The 18,891-nt window shown below is 43.2% G+C and overlaps 1 protein-coding gene across 1 annotated transcript in view; it reads left to right on the forward strand.

The window, feature by feature from the left end:
* The window catches only part of LIMD1 (LIM domain containing 1), a 65,750-nt gene that overhangs the window by 10,865 nt on the left and 35,994 nt on the right, over positions 1-18,891 (forward strand). Inside the window, exon 3 of the mRNA XM_073333151.1 lies at positions 5,734-5,835. Coding sequence (XP_073189252.1) covers positions 5,734-5,835 — 102 coding nt within the window. The remainder of the gene's footprint in view (positions 1-5,733; positions 5,836-18,891) is intronic.

Raw genomic sequence — 18,891 nt, forward strand, 5'->3', positions numbered from 1 at the left:
AAGAGCAGGTTCATCATGGCAGTAGGGGGTGAGCTGGGAGGGCTGTAGAGACTGACTAGTGTAAGGTAAAAATTATAATTAATTCTGTAGGTTTTTTTTCTTTGGAAGAAGTCAGGTTAAAATGAGAGGTAAAGGCTTTCTGATATACATTGCTAACACCACCTTAGCATAGTAATAGAAGTGAACACCCATCCCTGGAGTAATACCATTGACTTCAGTGTATTACACCAAAGTTGAATTTGGCCCAATGTTTTTTTTGTTTTATTTTTAAAAGAACCTTTAGGTCTGTAGTGTGATAGGTTGTCACTGATCATGATAATGGCAGCATTTAAATAGCACTGCTTAGGACTGGAATTCAGCAACTCCGGTGAAACGAACTGGATGGTGAGTATCAGAGGGGGTAGCCGTGTTAGTATGTGTCCACAAAAACAACGAGGAGGCTGGTGGCACTTTAAAGATGAACAGAGATTTATTTGGTAGCTTTTCTTGGGCTGCTGTCATTTGGCGAGGGACAGCCGTGCAGAAAATTAAATAGCTGTCGTGTTGTATTGTGTGCCAACGTTCCATTGGGCCATTGTCGCTTTCACACAGATCTATCCATCACATGATGCAGCAAGAAAGGTATGTTTTTATCCTACATGCCTGGTGCATTAAGTGTAAAGCAATTAAGGCAATTACACAGCACAGATGGCTCCATCTGGGTGGGGCATAATGTGGCTCAAACTATTTTAGTACTTTTCAGGAGACTTGGCCTGTGAGATGAATTACAAATGTTGTCCCTCTCTGAATTGTAGTTGTTGTTACTACTGATTCATATTGCATATATGGATGCTTTCTGGAGAGGAAGAAATGATCTGGAGGTTTAATGGAGAAAAAGTACATTTGCATGTACAAGGAAAAAAGTTAGGCACCTTTTTTAATAAAATAAGCGTATCGATTCTGCGGAAAGACCAATAACTGTCATGGAAGGATCTTAAAACTGAAAAATCTGCAGTTTTCCTGCTTTCCAGCATCCTTGGTTCTAGGCAAGAGGGAATCTTACAAATTAGCCTTGAGCTATGTATGTCAGATGACAGGACAAAATGTTGGGTTGTATCAGACTTTGACTTACTATATATGCATTTGAAAGGTCAGGTTTTCCTCTTTTTATACCCCAAATGCCTACACAACTTAGCTTATCTGCTATTCTCTCTCTCTCCACCCTGTTTTACTTTCAGATAATGCATGTTGTAATAAATATCTAAAATAGCTTTGCTCTCTGTTTGAGAAATCCAGCAAGTTTTGCCAAGTGACTGGCATGTTGGTGTGGATCCATAACCAGCTGGTGTGTTTGTTCAGACCACACTTGGACAAGTAGAATAGCTTTCTGTTCCTCTTAGTCTTATGATGGGATTCTTTCCAGTTCTGCTCTTTGGATCTGACCACACTAGGGCTTGGAACTGTGTTTGTAACCATTTTCAGAGTTTTCGCCTACTGCATTGTAATGTGCTCAGGGATACTGTGTAGTAGGAAGACTAGTATCTGCTTTTCAGCAACAGTGCAATTGTAGCTGTAGATGTGTCTCAGGCATTTTTACCACTGAATGATGAAAACTTGCTACCAGTGTTAGCAAGAGGGAGAAACGTTTGCTAAAAATCCATAGCCAGCCTGGTTCTGCCAGAGTCGTAGTTGACAACGCCTTTTGGACGCTGTTGCAGATAGATTAGTTTTGTTCCTAACGTGGATCAGACCTTTCAGTCACTGTTCCTAACGTGGATCAGACCTTTCAGTCACTTAAAATTAGTTTGAAACCTTAAATCAGCTATATAATCAGTTGTGACTAGGGTGACCAGATGTCCTGTTTTTAAAGGGACAGTCCCGTTTTTTGGGACTTTTTCTTATATAGGCACCTATTACACCCCACCCCCGTCCCATTTTTTCACAGTTGCTATCTGGTCACCCTAGTTATGTCAATAGTGCTACCGATCCCAAATGAAGCCTGGACCTCACTGTGCTAGGCACTATACACACGTATAGTAAGAGACAGTACCTGCTTCAGAGAGTTTTACAGTCTGACTAGATCAGACAGACAAAGGGTGGAAGGAGAAATGGAGTCACAGGGAGGTGAAGTGACATTCCCATGATCACCTAGCACAGGGGTGGGCAAACTTCTTGGCCTGAGGGCCACATCTGGCCCCAAACAGTCTGGCCTCTGCCCCCTATCCCCCCTCCCACTTCCTGCCTCCTAACTACTCCCCTCAGAACTCCTGACCTATCCACACTCCCGTCCCCAACAGGCCCCACGGGACTCCCGCCCCTATCCAACTTCCCCCCTCAAAACTCCTGACCCATCCAACCCTCCCTGATCCTTGTCCCCTGACTGCCCCCATCCAACCCCCCCTGCTCCCCGTCCCTTGAGTCCCAACCCCTGTCCACATTCCACCCCCAACAGGCCCCATGGGACTCCTGCCCCTATCCAACTGCCCCCTGCCCCCCTCAGAACCCCTGACCCATCCAACCCTCCCATCTCCTTGTCCCCTGACTGCCCCCTCCCGGGACCCCTGCCCCTAACTGCCCCCCTGGACTCCACTCCCTATCTAACCCCCCCCGCCCTGCTCCTTGGCCCCTTCATTCCCTCCCCCCCCCAAACCTCTGCCCTATCCAACAGCCCTGGCCCCTTTACATGCTGCTCAGAGCAGCATGTCTGGGAACTGCACCGCCCAGCCGAAGCCAGACACACTGCCGCGCTGCTCTGCATGAGCTCACAGCCCCGCTACCCAGATCGCTGCCCGAGTGGCAGCAGGGGAGGGGCCAGGGGCTAGCATCCTGGGCCAGGAGCTCAGGGGCCGAGCAGGATGGTCCCATGGGCTGGATGTGGCTTGCCGGCCGTAGTTTGCCCACCTCTGACCTAGCAGGTCAGTGCAGAGGCAGAAATAAACCCCAGGTCTATACCACCTCTGGTAAGTGTAGTAAACATAGATTACAACATTGTGGAAACAGAGCTGGCCCTGTTGAAAATGTTGACTGCTAATTTTTCAGATAATTTGAGCCTGATTCTGCATTAAAACTGGTCTGTGGTGATCATGTGATAATGCTTAGCACAGACAAGCTAGCTCCACTTGGTATTTATTTTGAGACAATAGCTTCCCTTTCTCTTCAGTCAGACAGTGGCTTTCCGGCATGCCTTTCATTGTGAATTCTATACAGAATTAGAGCAGCGAGGAATATTCCAATTCAAAAGCCATGAAGGAAATGGATAAGGGTGATTGCCCCTCCCCTCAAAACATGTAATTTGCTGTGCATCTTCCCAGCCCTCTGTTATGCTTGTGCTGTTTTTGAACATAGGAAAGTAGCAATAATTTGTAATGAGTAAAATTCCCATTCAGTTGCAGAATTTCTGGACATTTCAGACTGAGGAAGGAGAGAAGCCTCAGTAATACTTGCCTCATGGAAATGGATTTAATTGTAATCTCTTTTCATTATCAAAAAAGATTTATTTGGAAATCAAACAGGACAAGTGTGGTAGGCAGTCATTAAACATGGTCTAGGCTGCCCTTTCTCTGTGACTGCAGGGAGAGGGCAAAGCAGACTAATTGTAGGTTTTTATTGCTTGTGAGGCAATGTCTGTTTCAAGGAAGATACAAGGCCAAGTCCAGCTATCACTGGGCACTGCCCCAAATTGAAACATATTAATTTTTAAAAGGGGTCTAACATAACCTCAAGTACATCTTGTAATCTTTCCTTGCTATAGCCCTCCTCTTCCTCCTATACACTCCCCTCTTCCCCCATTGCCATCTTTTATTGTGCTGTGTCTATTCAAGGCCTCATTCCTGCAATTCCATACTTTTATAGTCTCATTGATGTTCAGTGGAACTGCTCATGCATGGGGCCTTAAACAGTAGACTCCTTGGTGGAAGGCCCTGTCCTTTTTTTTATTTGCCTGCCCAGCATCAGGCAACACCCAGGCTGTTATATACAGAGCAATAATCATAAAACACATTGATTTTTCAGTAAACGGCTAGGTAAACGCAACTACAAATTACTTATGTGGGGCTACATTGTCCCTCTAAGCCAGTGGTTCCCCAACTTGTTCCGTCGCTTGTGCAGGGAAAGCCCCTGCTGGGCCGGACCGGTTTGTTTACTTGCCGCGTCTGCAGGTTCAGCCGATCACGGCTCCCAGTGGCCGTGGTTCGCTTCTCCAGGCCAATGGGAGCCGCTGGAAGCAGCGCACAGCGGCCACTGGGAGCTGCAATTGGCTGAACCTGCGGACATGGTGGGCAAACAAACCTTCGCGGCCCGCCAGGGGCTTTCCCAGCACAAGTTGTGGAACAAGTTTCAGAACCACTGCTCGAGGCACAGGCCTGACCAAAGGGCAATGCGTAAAACGCACTACCCCAAGAGGCATCATGCTTCAGAGATATTCCTCTCTGGCTCTTGTTTGCTTCTTGGAGGAGGGAGAGGGTACGTTACTGCAGCCCTTGAAAGGATGTTTAATCTTCCCCCTGGTCTGGCCAGCTCCTCTTGCTAATGAGAGGGAGCAGAGCCAAGGTTCTGCGTTGTTCTTGACCCCTTGCTTGCTGTGGAGAGTGTTTTGGAGAGCTGGGGTGCTGCTTGGCAACAGAGCCTATCTGGAGATCTGTGTTGGTCTTACTTGGCTGAGCAATAGGGTGTGGGGGTTACTCCCCCGTATTCTCCTGCGTAAGACAGGGACGCAGGCTAGTCCTTCTGGTTACAAAGGTTGCCGCCACCAGTCTCGCAGTCAAAGCATTCAGTTTCATTCAACATGTCCTCTGTAATAGCACACTGGATGTGGGTGGATTTGTGTGCCAGCTCAGGCTAGCCTTCATAATCAAGATCATCTTATTCAGAGCCAACATATATAGGCAGAGTTTTGGCTCCCTAAGATAAATCAGTGTGTGCATGCACTGGCTGCTGTTCATTCCACAGGCTGTTCTGAGAATCAAGTCCACACTAGCTTACTTCATTGCTATTACCAGCAAACATCTGTTCCACCAGATGGAATTGTTTTAAATGAACTGTGGGGTGGGAATCTGGCCCGGAATACATTGTATACATATGTAGATAATATTCACATTGAGACTTTCCTTTCAGAAGGTATCTTGGAAAGGGAAGAAATGCGGATTTGATGTTTAGTCTAGAGGCTGGATTAGTGGGCAGGCTCATGATTTTTGTGTTCAGCAGCAGCGGTAGTAAACTGAAATAGATGAAGATTTAAATTGATCAATTAAAGGGGAATCCTTCCTAGTTTCCTTAAGCCATTGTGGCAATCAAAAGGTACATTCTACACTGAAGTAGTGAAAGCTATTTGTCATTGAACAACCAAATAAGTTTCACTACCTTCAAGACTTTCTGAAGTTTTCTTTTTTATAGTGTGTGTGAGGTGGTTGGGAAAGTGTGGATGTGGGGAGGGAAGGGCATAAGTGTAGAAAACTGGGTCTTGAGATAGTCTTTCACATATTTACAGTGATGTGCACTCCACAAATCTGATGGTAGCATCAGCCTTTAATAATAGTTTGCAAGGTGTATAATACTAAAATCGCCTAGCTTCCCCTGCTATGATGACTGTGTCTAACTTCTGCTGTTCGTTAATCGAGATGCACATATTAATGAGCCAGTGCTTCTGTTGCAGGTAAAGATCCTCTGCAGCTAAGCCATCTATTTCCTTTATGTGCACTTGTCATCTTAATACATTCTACCTCTGATCTCTCTTCTTTGTCATTATTTTATCTTCAGGAACCTGTGTGAAGTGCAGCCAAGGTGTGTATGGAGCAAACCAGGCTTGCCAAGCCATGGGGAATCTCTACCATGATGGCTGCTTCACCTGTGGAGCATGCAGTAAGTGTGTCTTTGCCTATATAGTAAAGGGAAACAAGGTAATGGAGCTTTACAGCAAATGGGTTTTCAGATCTTTTCAAAACATATGGTGTAGTTATTTATTTACATGGCAGGTTGCGTGTACCTGATGGATTCTGTTGCAGCTCTACTTTTTTTACATTAGTTCTTGCATGTCATTTAGATTAGGTGTTCTGGGTTATGCCTGCCTTCTACTAGATGGTATTTAAAGCAAGATAAAGCCCTTTAGAGATTTGTAAGTGCCTGTTCTCTTCCAATGCAGCTGTATCTTATGCACGGACCTTCATAGACCTAGAAGATTAGATGCAGGAATCACTGGGTGAAATTCCATGGCCTGAGTTGTGTATGTCAGACTAGATGATCCTATGATCCCTTCTTGCCTTAAAATCTAGGTGTCTCTAAGACAGATTCTTTGCCCAGAAGACTATACAATCTGAGGACCAGATATGAGAGTTCTGCATGTGACGGGCTAGCAGGATTGGGCCCTAAATTAAGTTATGTATAGCTATAGGCATTGTAAAGTAAGACACAGCTTTTTAGAATTGGAGCTAATTTGCGTTCTAGCTTCACTTTTTCTCAGTCAAGTTTTTATATCCCTTATCTGATTATTACATTTGTTTCAGTTGTGTCCATGCTATGTCTTGTTATCTTACACAGATGGCAGGATACATGCTGCACTTCCATAGTACTACCCCTATGTAGTATGTTGGTTCCCAGAATGGATTAGGAGTTGAAATGACTGACCATTGCCATTTGCTGATAAATGGGCTACTATGAAGAAAAATGGAACTACTGTCACTTTATGCATAAACTCTGCCCTCTACTCTCTGCCCCCTCTCTCCCACACCCATGTTCATGCCTCTTCTTTCACTCTGCTCCTTCCTGTGTACCAAGAATATTTGCTATCTTCCTATAAATCCCTCCCCAAAACCCATCTCTCTTGCCTTGCTTCCTGATATAGACTGCACAGGACTGGAAGACGACTTTTACCCTAAGAACTCGCCTTCACTCACTCTGTAGTATACTCTTCTCTTTTAATCCTCATCCCTGCTTTTGCAACTCCCTTCCATTGTCTAGTCTCATGTTCCATGTTTGTCTGATTTAGACTGTAAGTTCTTTGAGTGGGAGTAGGGAGCCACAGTTTGCTTTATTTTAATAATCTCCATAAGGTGCTCTGCAAAGTTATTGTGCTTGTAGTGTTTTTACTACAAATAATAACAATAATAGCATTGCATTTCTATAATGCTTCCCATCTGAGGCTCTCCAGAGTGTTTTATAAACACTAATGAGCTAAGCTTCACAATGCATATGCAAGGCAAGTAATTTGTCAAGGGCTGTCAAGCAATTTAAAAATATTAATTGTGTGTTTAAACAATAATAGAATACCATTTATTTAAATATTTTTGGATGTTTTCTACATTTCCAAATATATTGATTTCAATTACAACACAGAATACAAAGTGACAGTGCTCACTTTGTTTATTTTTATTACAAATATTTGCACTGTAAAAAACAAAAGAAATAGTATTTTTCAATTCACCTCATACAAGTACTGTAGTGCAATCTCTTTATAATGAAAGTTGAACTTAAAAATGTAGAATTATGTACCAAATATAACTGCATTCAAAAATAACTGCATTCAAAAATAAAGCAATGTAAAACTTTAGAACCTACAAATCCATTCAGTCCTACTTCAGCCAATCTTTCAGACAAACAAGTTTTGTTACAATTTGCAGGAGATAATGCTGCCCATGTCTTGTTTAAGATTCATATGTCCCTTCATGCTTCAACCTCCATTCCAGAGGACATGGGTCCATGCTGATGGAAGCATGTCCTCTGGAATGGTGGCCGAATCATGAAGGGGCATATGAATGTTTAGCATATCTGACACATAAATACCTTGCAACGCTGGCTACAAAAGTGCCATGCGAACGTCTGTTCTCACTTTCAGGTGACGTTGTAAATAAGAAGCAGGCAGCAGTATCTCCCGTACATGTAAACAAACTTGTTTGTCTTAGCGATTGGCTGAACAAGAAGTAGGACTGAGTGGATTTGTAGACTCTAAAGTTTTACATTGTTTTATTTCTAAATGCAGTTATTTAACAAAAAAAAATCTACATTTGTAAGTTACACTTTCATGATAAAAGAGATTGCACTACAGTACTTGTATGAGGTGAATTGAAAAATACTATTTTATTTTTACAGTGCAAATATTTTTAATAAACAATAATATAAAGTGAGCACTGTACACTTTGTATTCTGTGTTGTAATAGAAATCAATACATTTGAAAACGTAGAAAAACATCCAAAAATATGCAATAAATTTCAGTTGATATTCTATTGTTTAACAATACAATTAGTCACAATTAATTTTTTTAATCGCAATTAATTTTTTTGAGTTAATTGCGTGAGTTTACTATGATTAATCGGCAGCCCTAGGAATTTGTATTATCTCCATTTCACTGATGGAGAAACAGGCCCGGAAAGACAAAGTGACTTTCCCATGAACACACAGGAAGTCTATAGTAGAGCTAGGACTAACACCCTTCTCTTGATTCTAAAGCCTGTGCTCTGTCCATTATATATCCCTGTAGCTGCTAGTGTGTATTTAGAAATGTAGCTCCTTGTGGTGTATTTTGCAACAGTAAAAACCACACGGTGCATTTGCGTAACTGGAGTTTTATTTTCCAATATAAGGATTTCTTTCTCTGTTGCATTTAGAATTGTCAGCTTAGCGAGGCTGCAAGGAATGTGTCTTATCTATAGCTGTAAAGTGTGAGTAAATTTACAGAGCTGTATAAATGTTTTTTAATAATAGTTGAAACTTGAACTGTGCTCATCACACAGCTGTTAAAAGCTTACTGCATCGCTCACTTACATTTTCCTTTATAGACTGTTCCCCTGTCATATGATCAAAGATATGACTACGGAAAGGGTATGCTTACAGATGACATCTATTTTTAGAACATTCAGAAAGCAGCTTCTTCCTCTTTCACCCCCTATTCTCAGTTTATTTGGAATCCTCTGCAATACTTGTTCATAGTCCCCTGGCAGGGCTTTGCCAGTGGAACCCAGACCTCCATTCCATCCTAGGCTCCTGTTAAAAACAGTTCCAATGGTGAGGTCTGGCTGTCCTGAGCTTCCAAAATTACCACTGTGCAACTGTTGGTCAATAAATATGGACGTTATATCATCATTTTAGAGTTACTTGTATCCTATTTATAAGGAGACCAGCATTAAAGGCTTAAACATAGTTATTTCTATTTCTGTTCACATCTGTTCCAGCCCAGTGGAAACAGAAATCAGGGTTAATCCATTTCCAAATGTGCTGGCAGGGTGGGCTTGCTTTTATCCCTCTAGATTGTAAGAGTGACTATTTGCTTCAACTGCTGAGCCTAAAATACAGATCTTTTTATTTTCAACACATTTCAATGCAAGGTAAAATTATTTGCATTTCAGAATAGACCATATAGGTGGATTTATCTATGCCTGGAATCCAGCAAGGGAAAGCCTGCTTCTCCCTGCCAGTGCTGTAGCCAAAGACTCAATCTGGTTAGGAATCAGTGCAAAGGATTTCATATGGAAAGCTACCAATGGAAGCCTTCACTAAAATATATTTCAGCATGTGGGGAGAACAGGGGCATCAAACCCATAATTCAGAGGCCAGCATTTTCACATGTTATGCAGCCATTAGCTGTTCACTTGCTTCAGGAAGTTGATAGAAACTTTTATTTTCTTACTAAAATTTAGTACATTACAGGAAGCACGTTCTGACTAATGTCAGAAACGAGGAGTGTAACAGACCTCCAGAAATCCACTTGCTTATACTAGGAAATGTAAGACTGGCATTCCTGTTTTAGCCTGATTGCTTTATGCCAGATGTTATAATTAGATACAATCAGCTGACATAGATCTCTAGTTGCCTGTGGTATATGATTTATGCATGGTGGGCCTAATCCTTGCCTCAGTTATACCAGTACATCCGCATTGACTGGGAGCAGAATTTGGCCCATTCCGTGTGTATAATTCTGCACTAGTAGACAGGCAGCGTTGGCCTCGCATAGGGGTCTGTTCCGCTCTCCATGTGCGTGGAAGTGTAACTACTGTTAGTGGGATTTACTGATAGGGCCACAGAGTGAGAAGGCTGTGTCCCTTAGTTATTCAGCCAGATTCACCCCTTGGTTTTGCTAGCATAAACTGTTGAAAGTCAAATGGAGGGCCATACCCATTGGTGATAGACATAATGACGCAAGCTGCCTGTGATACTTGCTCTGCTGGAGAGAGCTAGTCATTGTACCCCACAAAGCTAATGAAACCAGGAAGGGCTGGGCCAGATGGAAGATGTGCTGAATCAGCACAACAATAAGGGAACCTCTGCTGGTAGGAGACCTGGAATATAGACTCCCCTCCCTTCCTCCCCGACCCAGTGTAAACCCTGAGAATGTAGGGCCATGGGTTCCACTGTCTGCCTTCCCTTGGGGTGGAAAGATGCTGCCCATCCATCCAGCCTCATAGGTGCCAGGTGTGAATCTGGTTCATTTTCTTTCAGCTGCCCTCATTGGATGGAGTTTCAGTAAATTCCTACTGCTTGTTTGCTTGCCGTAGGTGTGGCTCTAAGGTTTTTTGTTTTTGTTTTTTAAGAATCTTTATTATACCTTTGAGGGTGTTTGATTCTTTCCTTTTATGCTAGTCATCAGCAAACAAACAAAACTGGACATGCTTTATAGGTCAAAGTAACTACTTCGCTGACTGATTTGTTGTAACGGAGGAAAGGAAACACACTTTAAACATTACATGTTGTTGCTAGCGTAGTTCCGTTCTCTTTCCTGTCTTAACACTCATTTTAATTCAGAAGTATTAGCTCTGTTTTTTCATGTTTGTTTTGGTGTTTCTGTTTGTTAGTATTTTTGTGTGCATTACTCAGAATTATTTTAGAATCAATAAAAAGTTGAAGAGATTTGCAAGGGTATTTGCAATACCAAATATAAACATTAAACATGTGTTCTGAGCCATTCTAGAAGCTCAAGATTGGCCTGTTCCTGCTCCCATTGAAGTCCATGGCAAAACCCCTATTAATTTCAGAGGAGCAGGATCAGATCCCACTGACCCAGATTCTGTCTCCGGTTTCACTTGTATAAATTTGGAGTTTGACCAATGACTTCAGTGGAGTTATCCTGGATTTATACAAGTGTAAGTGAGAGTATAATTTGGCTCATTTTATACAGTATAGCAATTACTCAGTAAAACCTCAGTCCTGTGTGCTGTGCTCAATTAAATAGCATTCGCTTGGACAACTCCCATGACTATAGTTACATATATGCTCTAGTGTTTGCAGGGTTGGGTGCAGTAATGGTATTTAAGGGAAACTCTTGGAAGCAGACCCTCAGAGGAGGCTTGTTTTCTCTCTCTCGCTCACACCAGCTGCCAAACAAACTTACACTGGAAGAAATTCACATTTAGAAAATGTCTACAAAGCAGCTAGAAGGTGTAATTTCCAGCTCAGTGCTCAAGTAGACGTAGGAGCACTAGCTCTGTTTGAGCTAGCATGCTAAAAATATCTACCTGCCCAAATCCAATCCCACCTGACCTCCTGGGTGCATATTTTGGCAGCAAGCCGGAGCCACTACCCGTGCCGCTGCAGACTCACTGCTATTTTTAGTGTGCTAGGTCAAGCTGAGCTATCTGCCTATGCTGGGAATTATACCTCCAGCTGCTGTGTAGAGATACCCTTAAAGGAGATGTCTTTTGGCTGCAAAACGTAGGTACAATGAGCTACTTCATCAACTTTCTTAGCATGCTTACATATTGGAGTGACAAGGTGTTGCATTTTTCCTGCTAGTTGTAGGTTTTGCTGGTCTGCCTGGGATTCTGGGGGTTTGCACATGTTTTGCTGAATTCTGTTTCTGAAACAGGCCTCTGTGGATTGCACTCTCTTAGCTGATCTTTCAGATGGTTTGCTTTGTCCTGTCTTGCCTTGCAGTTATAGGTGAAATGTACCTATAAGGGCTTTTTTCCCCCTTCTGTTATGGTGCATATTAAACTATTTCTGTTTATCATTCACTCTGTTGACCATAATTCAGATTAAAGAAGTATAGCTCTGTCATCAAGACAGGGATAATTTATGCCTTCCTGTACACTCTCTCCGCACCATACCATCGTACCACTGTTGTAGATTGTAGGAAACTTTCAAATGCCAGTAAAGTAAATGTTGATGTAAGCAGTATCAGGATGAGCTACACCCTGACATCTGGTGGTGAGGTGTGGCAAGTTGTGGAAGAGAACTTCAGGGGCCGATCTCATTTGCATAGGCACACCCACCCCGCCTAGAATGAGGCCATAGCTGCCCAAATGGTCACTTTGGCTGCTGTGGGATCCCCAGTGTCTCTGTTATTGGGGCAGGAAGAATAAATTGTTATTACCCTGATTATGGGAACTGTGCTTGGAACTGTACTTGGCCTTTTGTTATGATGGAGGGACTCACCATCAACTAAGTACCACTCGCTAGGCAAGGGTCATGGGTTTTAAAACTCTGTGACTGGAGAGAGGCTGGGGACAAGTATTAATATTTGGTGGCATGGGCCCCTTGGTGAGGGCCTTACATGCTAATTGCACTTCCTCCTCTCTCCACTGTGGAATATCAGAGCTAATTTTGATTCCATTAGGAGTCTAGTTACAGGCTGCTGAGCTCACTTTGGGCTAATGGTGTACCAGCACTGAGGCTCCCCTACTGCAAGCTGAATTCACCAAAGAGCTGAACTGACTAAGAGCTGAAATCACTGAGTGTTGTGTTAAGTAGTGGGGGAGCCTGAAGATATATTGTGGAGCAGTTTGTGGACGGCTGGAGTGCCTCGTGGACAGGCCAGTGGAGCAGTTCGTAGGATGGTGGGAGCTGCTTGTGGGACGCGGAGCAGTTTGTGGACCGGCTGGTGGAGCAGTTCGTGGGACGGCGGGAGCTGCTTGTGGGCCGCAGAGCTGAGCGAAGGAGTTCGTGGGGCGGCTGGTGGAGCGGAGCGAAGGCCTATGGAGCTGTGGGGCGGTCAACTTCAGATCATGTAAGGTGCCTCTTACCCCCGTCCCATCTCCACCCAGGTCGGGAGGTAAAGCTCCGCAGATAAACTTTTGAACTCTGGGGCTGCCCTGACCAGGGACAGAGACTTTTGGGTCATTGGACTTTTGGGACTTTGGGTGATTTGGGGTTGCTGGACTCAAGAACCAAAGGGAAAGGACATGCCCCAATTTGCTTGGGGTGGGGTTTTTTTGCTCATGGGTTGTGTTATGAATCCTGTTGGTGGTGTTTCCCCAACATAATGCCACATTGTTTCTCTCTCTTATTAAAAGGCTTTTTGCTACACTCAGACTATGTGCTTGCGAGAGGGGAAGTATTGCCTCTTGGAGGTGCCCAGCAGGGATGGTATATATTTGTCCCAGGTCACTGGGTGGGGGCTCGAGCCGGTTTGCATTGTGTTATTGGAATGGAACCCCTAGATATTGAACCCGGCCCTTGTTGCTGCCAATTCTGACGGGCAGAAGGGTTACACCAGTAAAGTAAATGTTTGGCGGGACCATATTGTCTGTCTAGCTGAAAACCATGTGTTTCAACAGCGTATGTAGACATGCTGGCTTATCTCTGAACAGAAAGAAGTTAGACTGTCTGTAAGGTCAACTGGAGTTCATCTTGGACAACATCCAGTGAAAACTGTCATCGAGAAGTCAAGATTGTCCATGGTCTCAGTCCTAAAATTCTGCTGGGATGGAATGCTGAATCTCTGCACTAAAATAAATTAAATAAATAGAATTACTTACTAAGTTAAAGCTCATTTGTCAGCCAAAATTCCAGATAGTTATATTTGCTGTCTCACTAGTTTCATTTTAGCAATGATCTCTAATTTTGTTTGTGGCTGGACTTCTGTCCAAATGCTTTTTTGGTTTCCCAGACATGAAAGATTCGGAGAGCTTTACCAAGAAAGAATAGACCTAAGATATTTCACAGTGCTGGTTTTACTAAGTCCTGCTTCCTGATATACTGGCAGTGTGGTCAGTGAGAAATGATGTGGGAAAGCAGTTGGATGGGGATATGTACACATTACAGGGGTCAGTTGGCAGAGAAAAAATCAGCAACTTTATCTGAGACACTGGTACAGTATAGAGAAAACTTGGCTCAGAGATAAAACCAACAGATTTAGAATGATTAATTACTTTGGCACAAACTATCACATTTAGTTCATTGATACAAGAACATGTGTGCAAACCGAATAGTTTTTAGTGGATAAAGCCCATAAACCTTTAGGCAGGCAGTTTTTTGCCTGTTCAGTATACATATCTGCCTTACATTAAACCTGTGGAGGTATGTCAAAAATATAGCCATTTCCTGCATGCTCGTGGTGTCTGATTGTTTGTTGTTTCTAGTCTATAGACCAAACATTCTCAGTCATCAGTTTGTTAAACATTAATCATTCAGCCTGCTATGCAGCTGCTGTGCAATAGTTACTCCCATTGTATGAAAAATATCTATGCACATATAGTTTGTGCTGTGTCTGCTCAAGACAAAAGAAAGGTTTTCCAGGTAATAAGTAGGGACTTCAAAAATATTTCACTATGAGTGAGTGCGTGTGTGTGTGTGTGTTTTTCTCTAACCTACTTTTAGATTTAGTTTAGTGCTTTTTAAACCCTGATGTGCCACAAGTTTGCTGGCTATAGGTTTATAGGACCACAGACCCTTCTAGCTCTGGTCCCACGCTACCATTGCTGACACATTTTAGAACGTATTGTTCTCATATTTGAGCTGTATGAGTTCTGAGGTCCTCAGAGGAAATATGAAGACAAAAAAAGTAAAAAGGATGCTCAAGAAGTGACTAATGGAAATTGTAGGAGAGGAAGGAAGTCAAAAATAGAAAACTGGTGGTGGGATGGAAAGAGGTTCAAATAGTAGATTAAAGCAGAAAATCCAAAATGAGGGTCAAAGATCTGATCTTCTACTGGAAATTAACAAGACTAGTGTGTCTTTATCAAATGGCAGAATTTGACTCTGTTGATCTCTTTTTAAAACCTGGGGTGAACATAATGTTTGTGAAAGGGGGACAGGTTACTAGCACTAGGTTAGAATCACTGGCCTGCCTATCTAATTTCAAGCTATCTCACTACTGCATGTACAGCACCCATTGCAAAGGGGCCTTGGTCTTGCTTGGACCTCCAGGTAATACTATATTACAACTAAACAGTGATTATATTTGTAAGCTTCCTTGGTCTGCCAGTGCACTTAATTCTAGACAGACATCCCTGTCCATCCAGTGCTGGGCCTCCCTTGAGCATACTGCCAATGGTACCAAATGTACATGTGTGGGTTTTTTAAAAATGCAAACCAAAGGCAACTAGGCCACTAGAGCCAGATTCAGTTTTGGGTGCCTGGCGTACAGCAGGGCTGAATTTGACCATATAAGACAACCAAATTAACTTCCAGTTGTGACAAATGTACCTGTCTCCAGAGGGGGAAGTTTTAAGTATCAATGAACATCTCCATCAAGGGACCACTTCTTAATAAAATTGCCAAAGCAAAAACTATATTGTATGTAATGTGACAAAAAGCAAAAAAAAACCTCAGTAGAGCACAGGAATTCAAATAACATCAGAAATAGTCTGGGAGGGAAAAATCAATGACTGTTTCAATCCCAACTTAAACTGCCCCTTACCCTCTCTGCATCCTGGCAAGGGATCCCTACCATGTGCCACAGGAAACATAGCGTATGAATCCCAGAAGTACAGCTTTTTTGTTGTATGATGATATAACCTGCACCCATCCATTTGGCCTGTTGCAGGTACAGAAGGACTTCTGGGCATTATTGCTAAGGTGGGTGATATACAAGGCCTTGGCTTGACGTGGCTTTTACATTGAGTAATACGCCCATACTCCCAGGATGTGAGAAGGCTGGGTCTTCAGCCCATAAGTAGTGGTTGGGTTTGATGCTTACAGGCCAGTGTGTGGAGTTTTCTGAAGCATGTGTGTATTTTGTGGCTGGTGTGTGTATGAAGGGAGGAGTAGTGGTCTGCAGTCAAAGTTTAAGTATGAGATATAGTTAGGGGAAGATGAAACTGAGATTGGAACTTTTAATTGAATATACTTCCAGGTTTTCTGATGTTTAATTTTAAATAATTTTTTCTTCTAATGTGTGCTTGTTTAAAGAAGATATGTCTGCAAGTTTATCTCTGTTATAAGGTTCCTGGGGTAGGAATTTCCTTAAAAAGTTTGAGAATAAATTTTCTAGCTACAGTTTCAGTATTCACTGAGACCTTCACACACCCTCAGGAACTTCAGAAAATTGATCTCTAATAACTGTGTTTCCACTCAACCTTAATAAAAATAGCCTGTTGTACTTCCACAGAAAGCAAATGCATGAAACTATAACTTTTTAGTACAAGCCATTGGAACGATACTACTGAATGGTGGGGGTTTTGTTGTGAAAGATAAGACTTTCCCCCAAAAGTGAAAAAGAATTGTTTCTTTGAAGCTTGCTAGCTCACAAACTCCTCATCCAGTTAACCTCAAATTTTCCCACATAGGTCAACCTATGGAACTCTTTGCCAGAGGATGTTGTGAAGGCCAAGACTATAACAGGGTTCAAAAAAGAACTAGATCAATTCATGGAGGATAGGTCCATTAATGGCTATTAACCAGGATAGGCAGGGATGGTGTCCCTAGCCTCCGTTTGCCAGAAGCTGGGAATGGGTGACAGGGGATGGATCACATAATGATTACCTGTTCTGTTCATTCCCTTTGGGGCACCTGGCACTGGCCACTGTCGGAAGACAGGATACTGGGCTAGATGGATCTTTGGTCTGACCCAGTATGGCCGTTCTTATGTTTTCAAAGCAATTTTTTTCTGGCTACATTTCACAATGAGAATGTTAAGGGAAAAAGGAGCTCCTCCCCTCTTCTCCCCCCTCTCCCCCAAAAGAAAGTTAGAGCACTGTGGGCTTAGTCAGGCAGATAATGGAACCTGTGTAAACAGCCTTAAGTATCGAATCACAGACATGGTTCCCCTGTGTCTTTGGTGTGTTGGGAGAACAGAACATCTCTCTAGCGGAGGGGAGAGAGAGAGAGAGAGACTGAGTGTTGTGTACAGAAATGTGCCTCAGCAGGGATTCTGCCGTTGGTAATATTCTGTTCCCAGTGTGAGTTGCCTTATCTATACAGTTTGGTGCTATTGGGGTATATGGTGTATGGATCCGTTAAAAATAAATAAATAAAGTGGAGCTGGAGAGCTTATTGCAGAGATCTGCCATAAGCAGAGAGGAGGCTTTATTTATGGTGTCGTGGCGGGTTGTGGTTTCCTGTGTTTGCATCTCACACCTGTGGTTGTAATTAAACAGTGCCTGCCTTTCAGTTCCCATGTGCTCCAGCTGGAGTGCATGTTTGTGCTCGGAGACATCCAGACCCCTTTCTCCCACTTTATTTTTTGCTGGCCCAAATGTTTTCTGAGTAGACGGACAAAGTTTTGCAATTTTTACAGTGCACTTTTTGTAGCCAAGTGATTAAATGAGAGAGAGGAGACTGAGCAATTTACATGTTGAGTGTTATTGGTATGTATGTCCTTAAAAGAGTCTTGGGGCATAAGGATAGGCATTTCTGAGAAGAAACTGCCCTATCAGCTCAAGCAAACCTGCATCAAACTTTCCCTAACTTGAGCTGAGATGCCTGCTAGGTAGGAGAACCCTGAACTCACCCTGACTTGGGGTAGATTCAGGTTTGTAGAGGAACCTTTCATGTAACCCTAGTTAAGAACTGATTTGAAATAGTAGCTGAGTATTGTGGGTCAGCTTCTCTGCTGCATCCAGCCTCAAATGACCACAGCAGAGGCTGCGGACCATGAGGGAGCCAGCTATCGTAGAAATGTTAGGGCTGGAAGGGACCTTAAGAGGTCACCAAATCCAGCCCCATGTGCTGAGGCAGGACCAAGTAAACCTAGACCATCCCTGACAGGTGTGTGTTCATCCTGTTCTTAAAAACCTCCAGTGATGGGGATTTCACAATCTCCCTTGGAACCCTATTCCAGAGCTTAACTCCCTTGATAGAGTTTTTTCTAATATCTAACCTAAATCTCTCTCTTGCTGCAGATTAAGTCCATTACTTCTTGTCCTACCTTCAGTGGCCATGGAGAACAACTGATCAGTCTTCTTTATAGAAACCCTTAACATATTTGAAGACTGGTACCAGGTTGCCCCCCCCAACCCTCCGCCATAGTTTTCTTTTCTCAAGACTAAGCATATCTGATTTTGTTAACCTTTCCTCATAGGCTAGGTTTTCTAAACCTTTTATCATTCTTGTTCTCCTTTGGACTCTCTCCAGTTTGTCCACATCCTTCCTAAATTGTGGCTCCCAAAATTGGACACAGAAGTCCAGGTGAGGTCTCACCAGTGCTGAATAGAGTAAGACAGTTACCTTCTGTCTTAGCATATGTCTACACTATGAAATTAGGTCAATTTTATAGAAGTCGATTTTTAGAAATCGATTTTATACGGTTGATTGCGTATGTCCACACTAAGCACATTAAGTGGGCGGAGTGCGTCCTCACTACCGTGGCTAGCATCGACTCACAGAGCGGTGTACTGTGGGAAGCTATCCCACAGTTCCCGCAGTCTCCGCCGCCCACTGGAATTCTGGGTTAAGCTCCCAATGCCTGATCGGGCAAAAACATTGTCGCAAGTGGTTTTGGGTACATGTCACCAGTCGCACCTTCCTCCGTGAAAGCAACAACAGACAATCGTTTTGCGCCTTTTTTCCGTGCAGACACCATACCACGGCAAGCATGGAGCCCGCTCAGCTCACCATCACCTCTGCTGTTGTGTCCTGGGTGCTGCTGTAAGCAGATGGTGCAGTAGGACTGCTAACCATCCTCATCTGCTGCAGCTTTGCTCTCCTGCTCTTGTAAATGAGCTCAGACTCAATAGCAAATTTCTCCATGTTGTCATCATCCACCGCTTCCGCTGTAACTCTGCTCTCCTGGTGCCATGAATCCACCTCGCAGGTCCTCTCGTCATTCTGTA

The sequence above is a fragment of the Lepidochelys kempii genome, chromosome 2, assembly GCF_965140265.1.
Source record: "Lepidochelys kempii isolate rLepKem1 chromosome 2, rLepKem1.hap2, whole genome shotgun sequence".
Taxonomy (NCBI): domain Eukaryota; kingdom Metazoa; phylum Chordata; order Testudines; family Cheloniidae; genus Lepidochelys; species Lepidochelys kempii.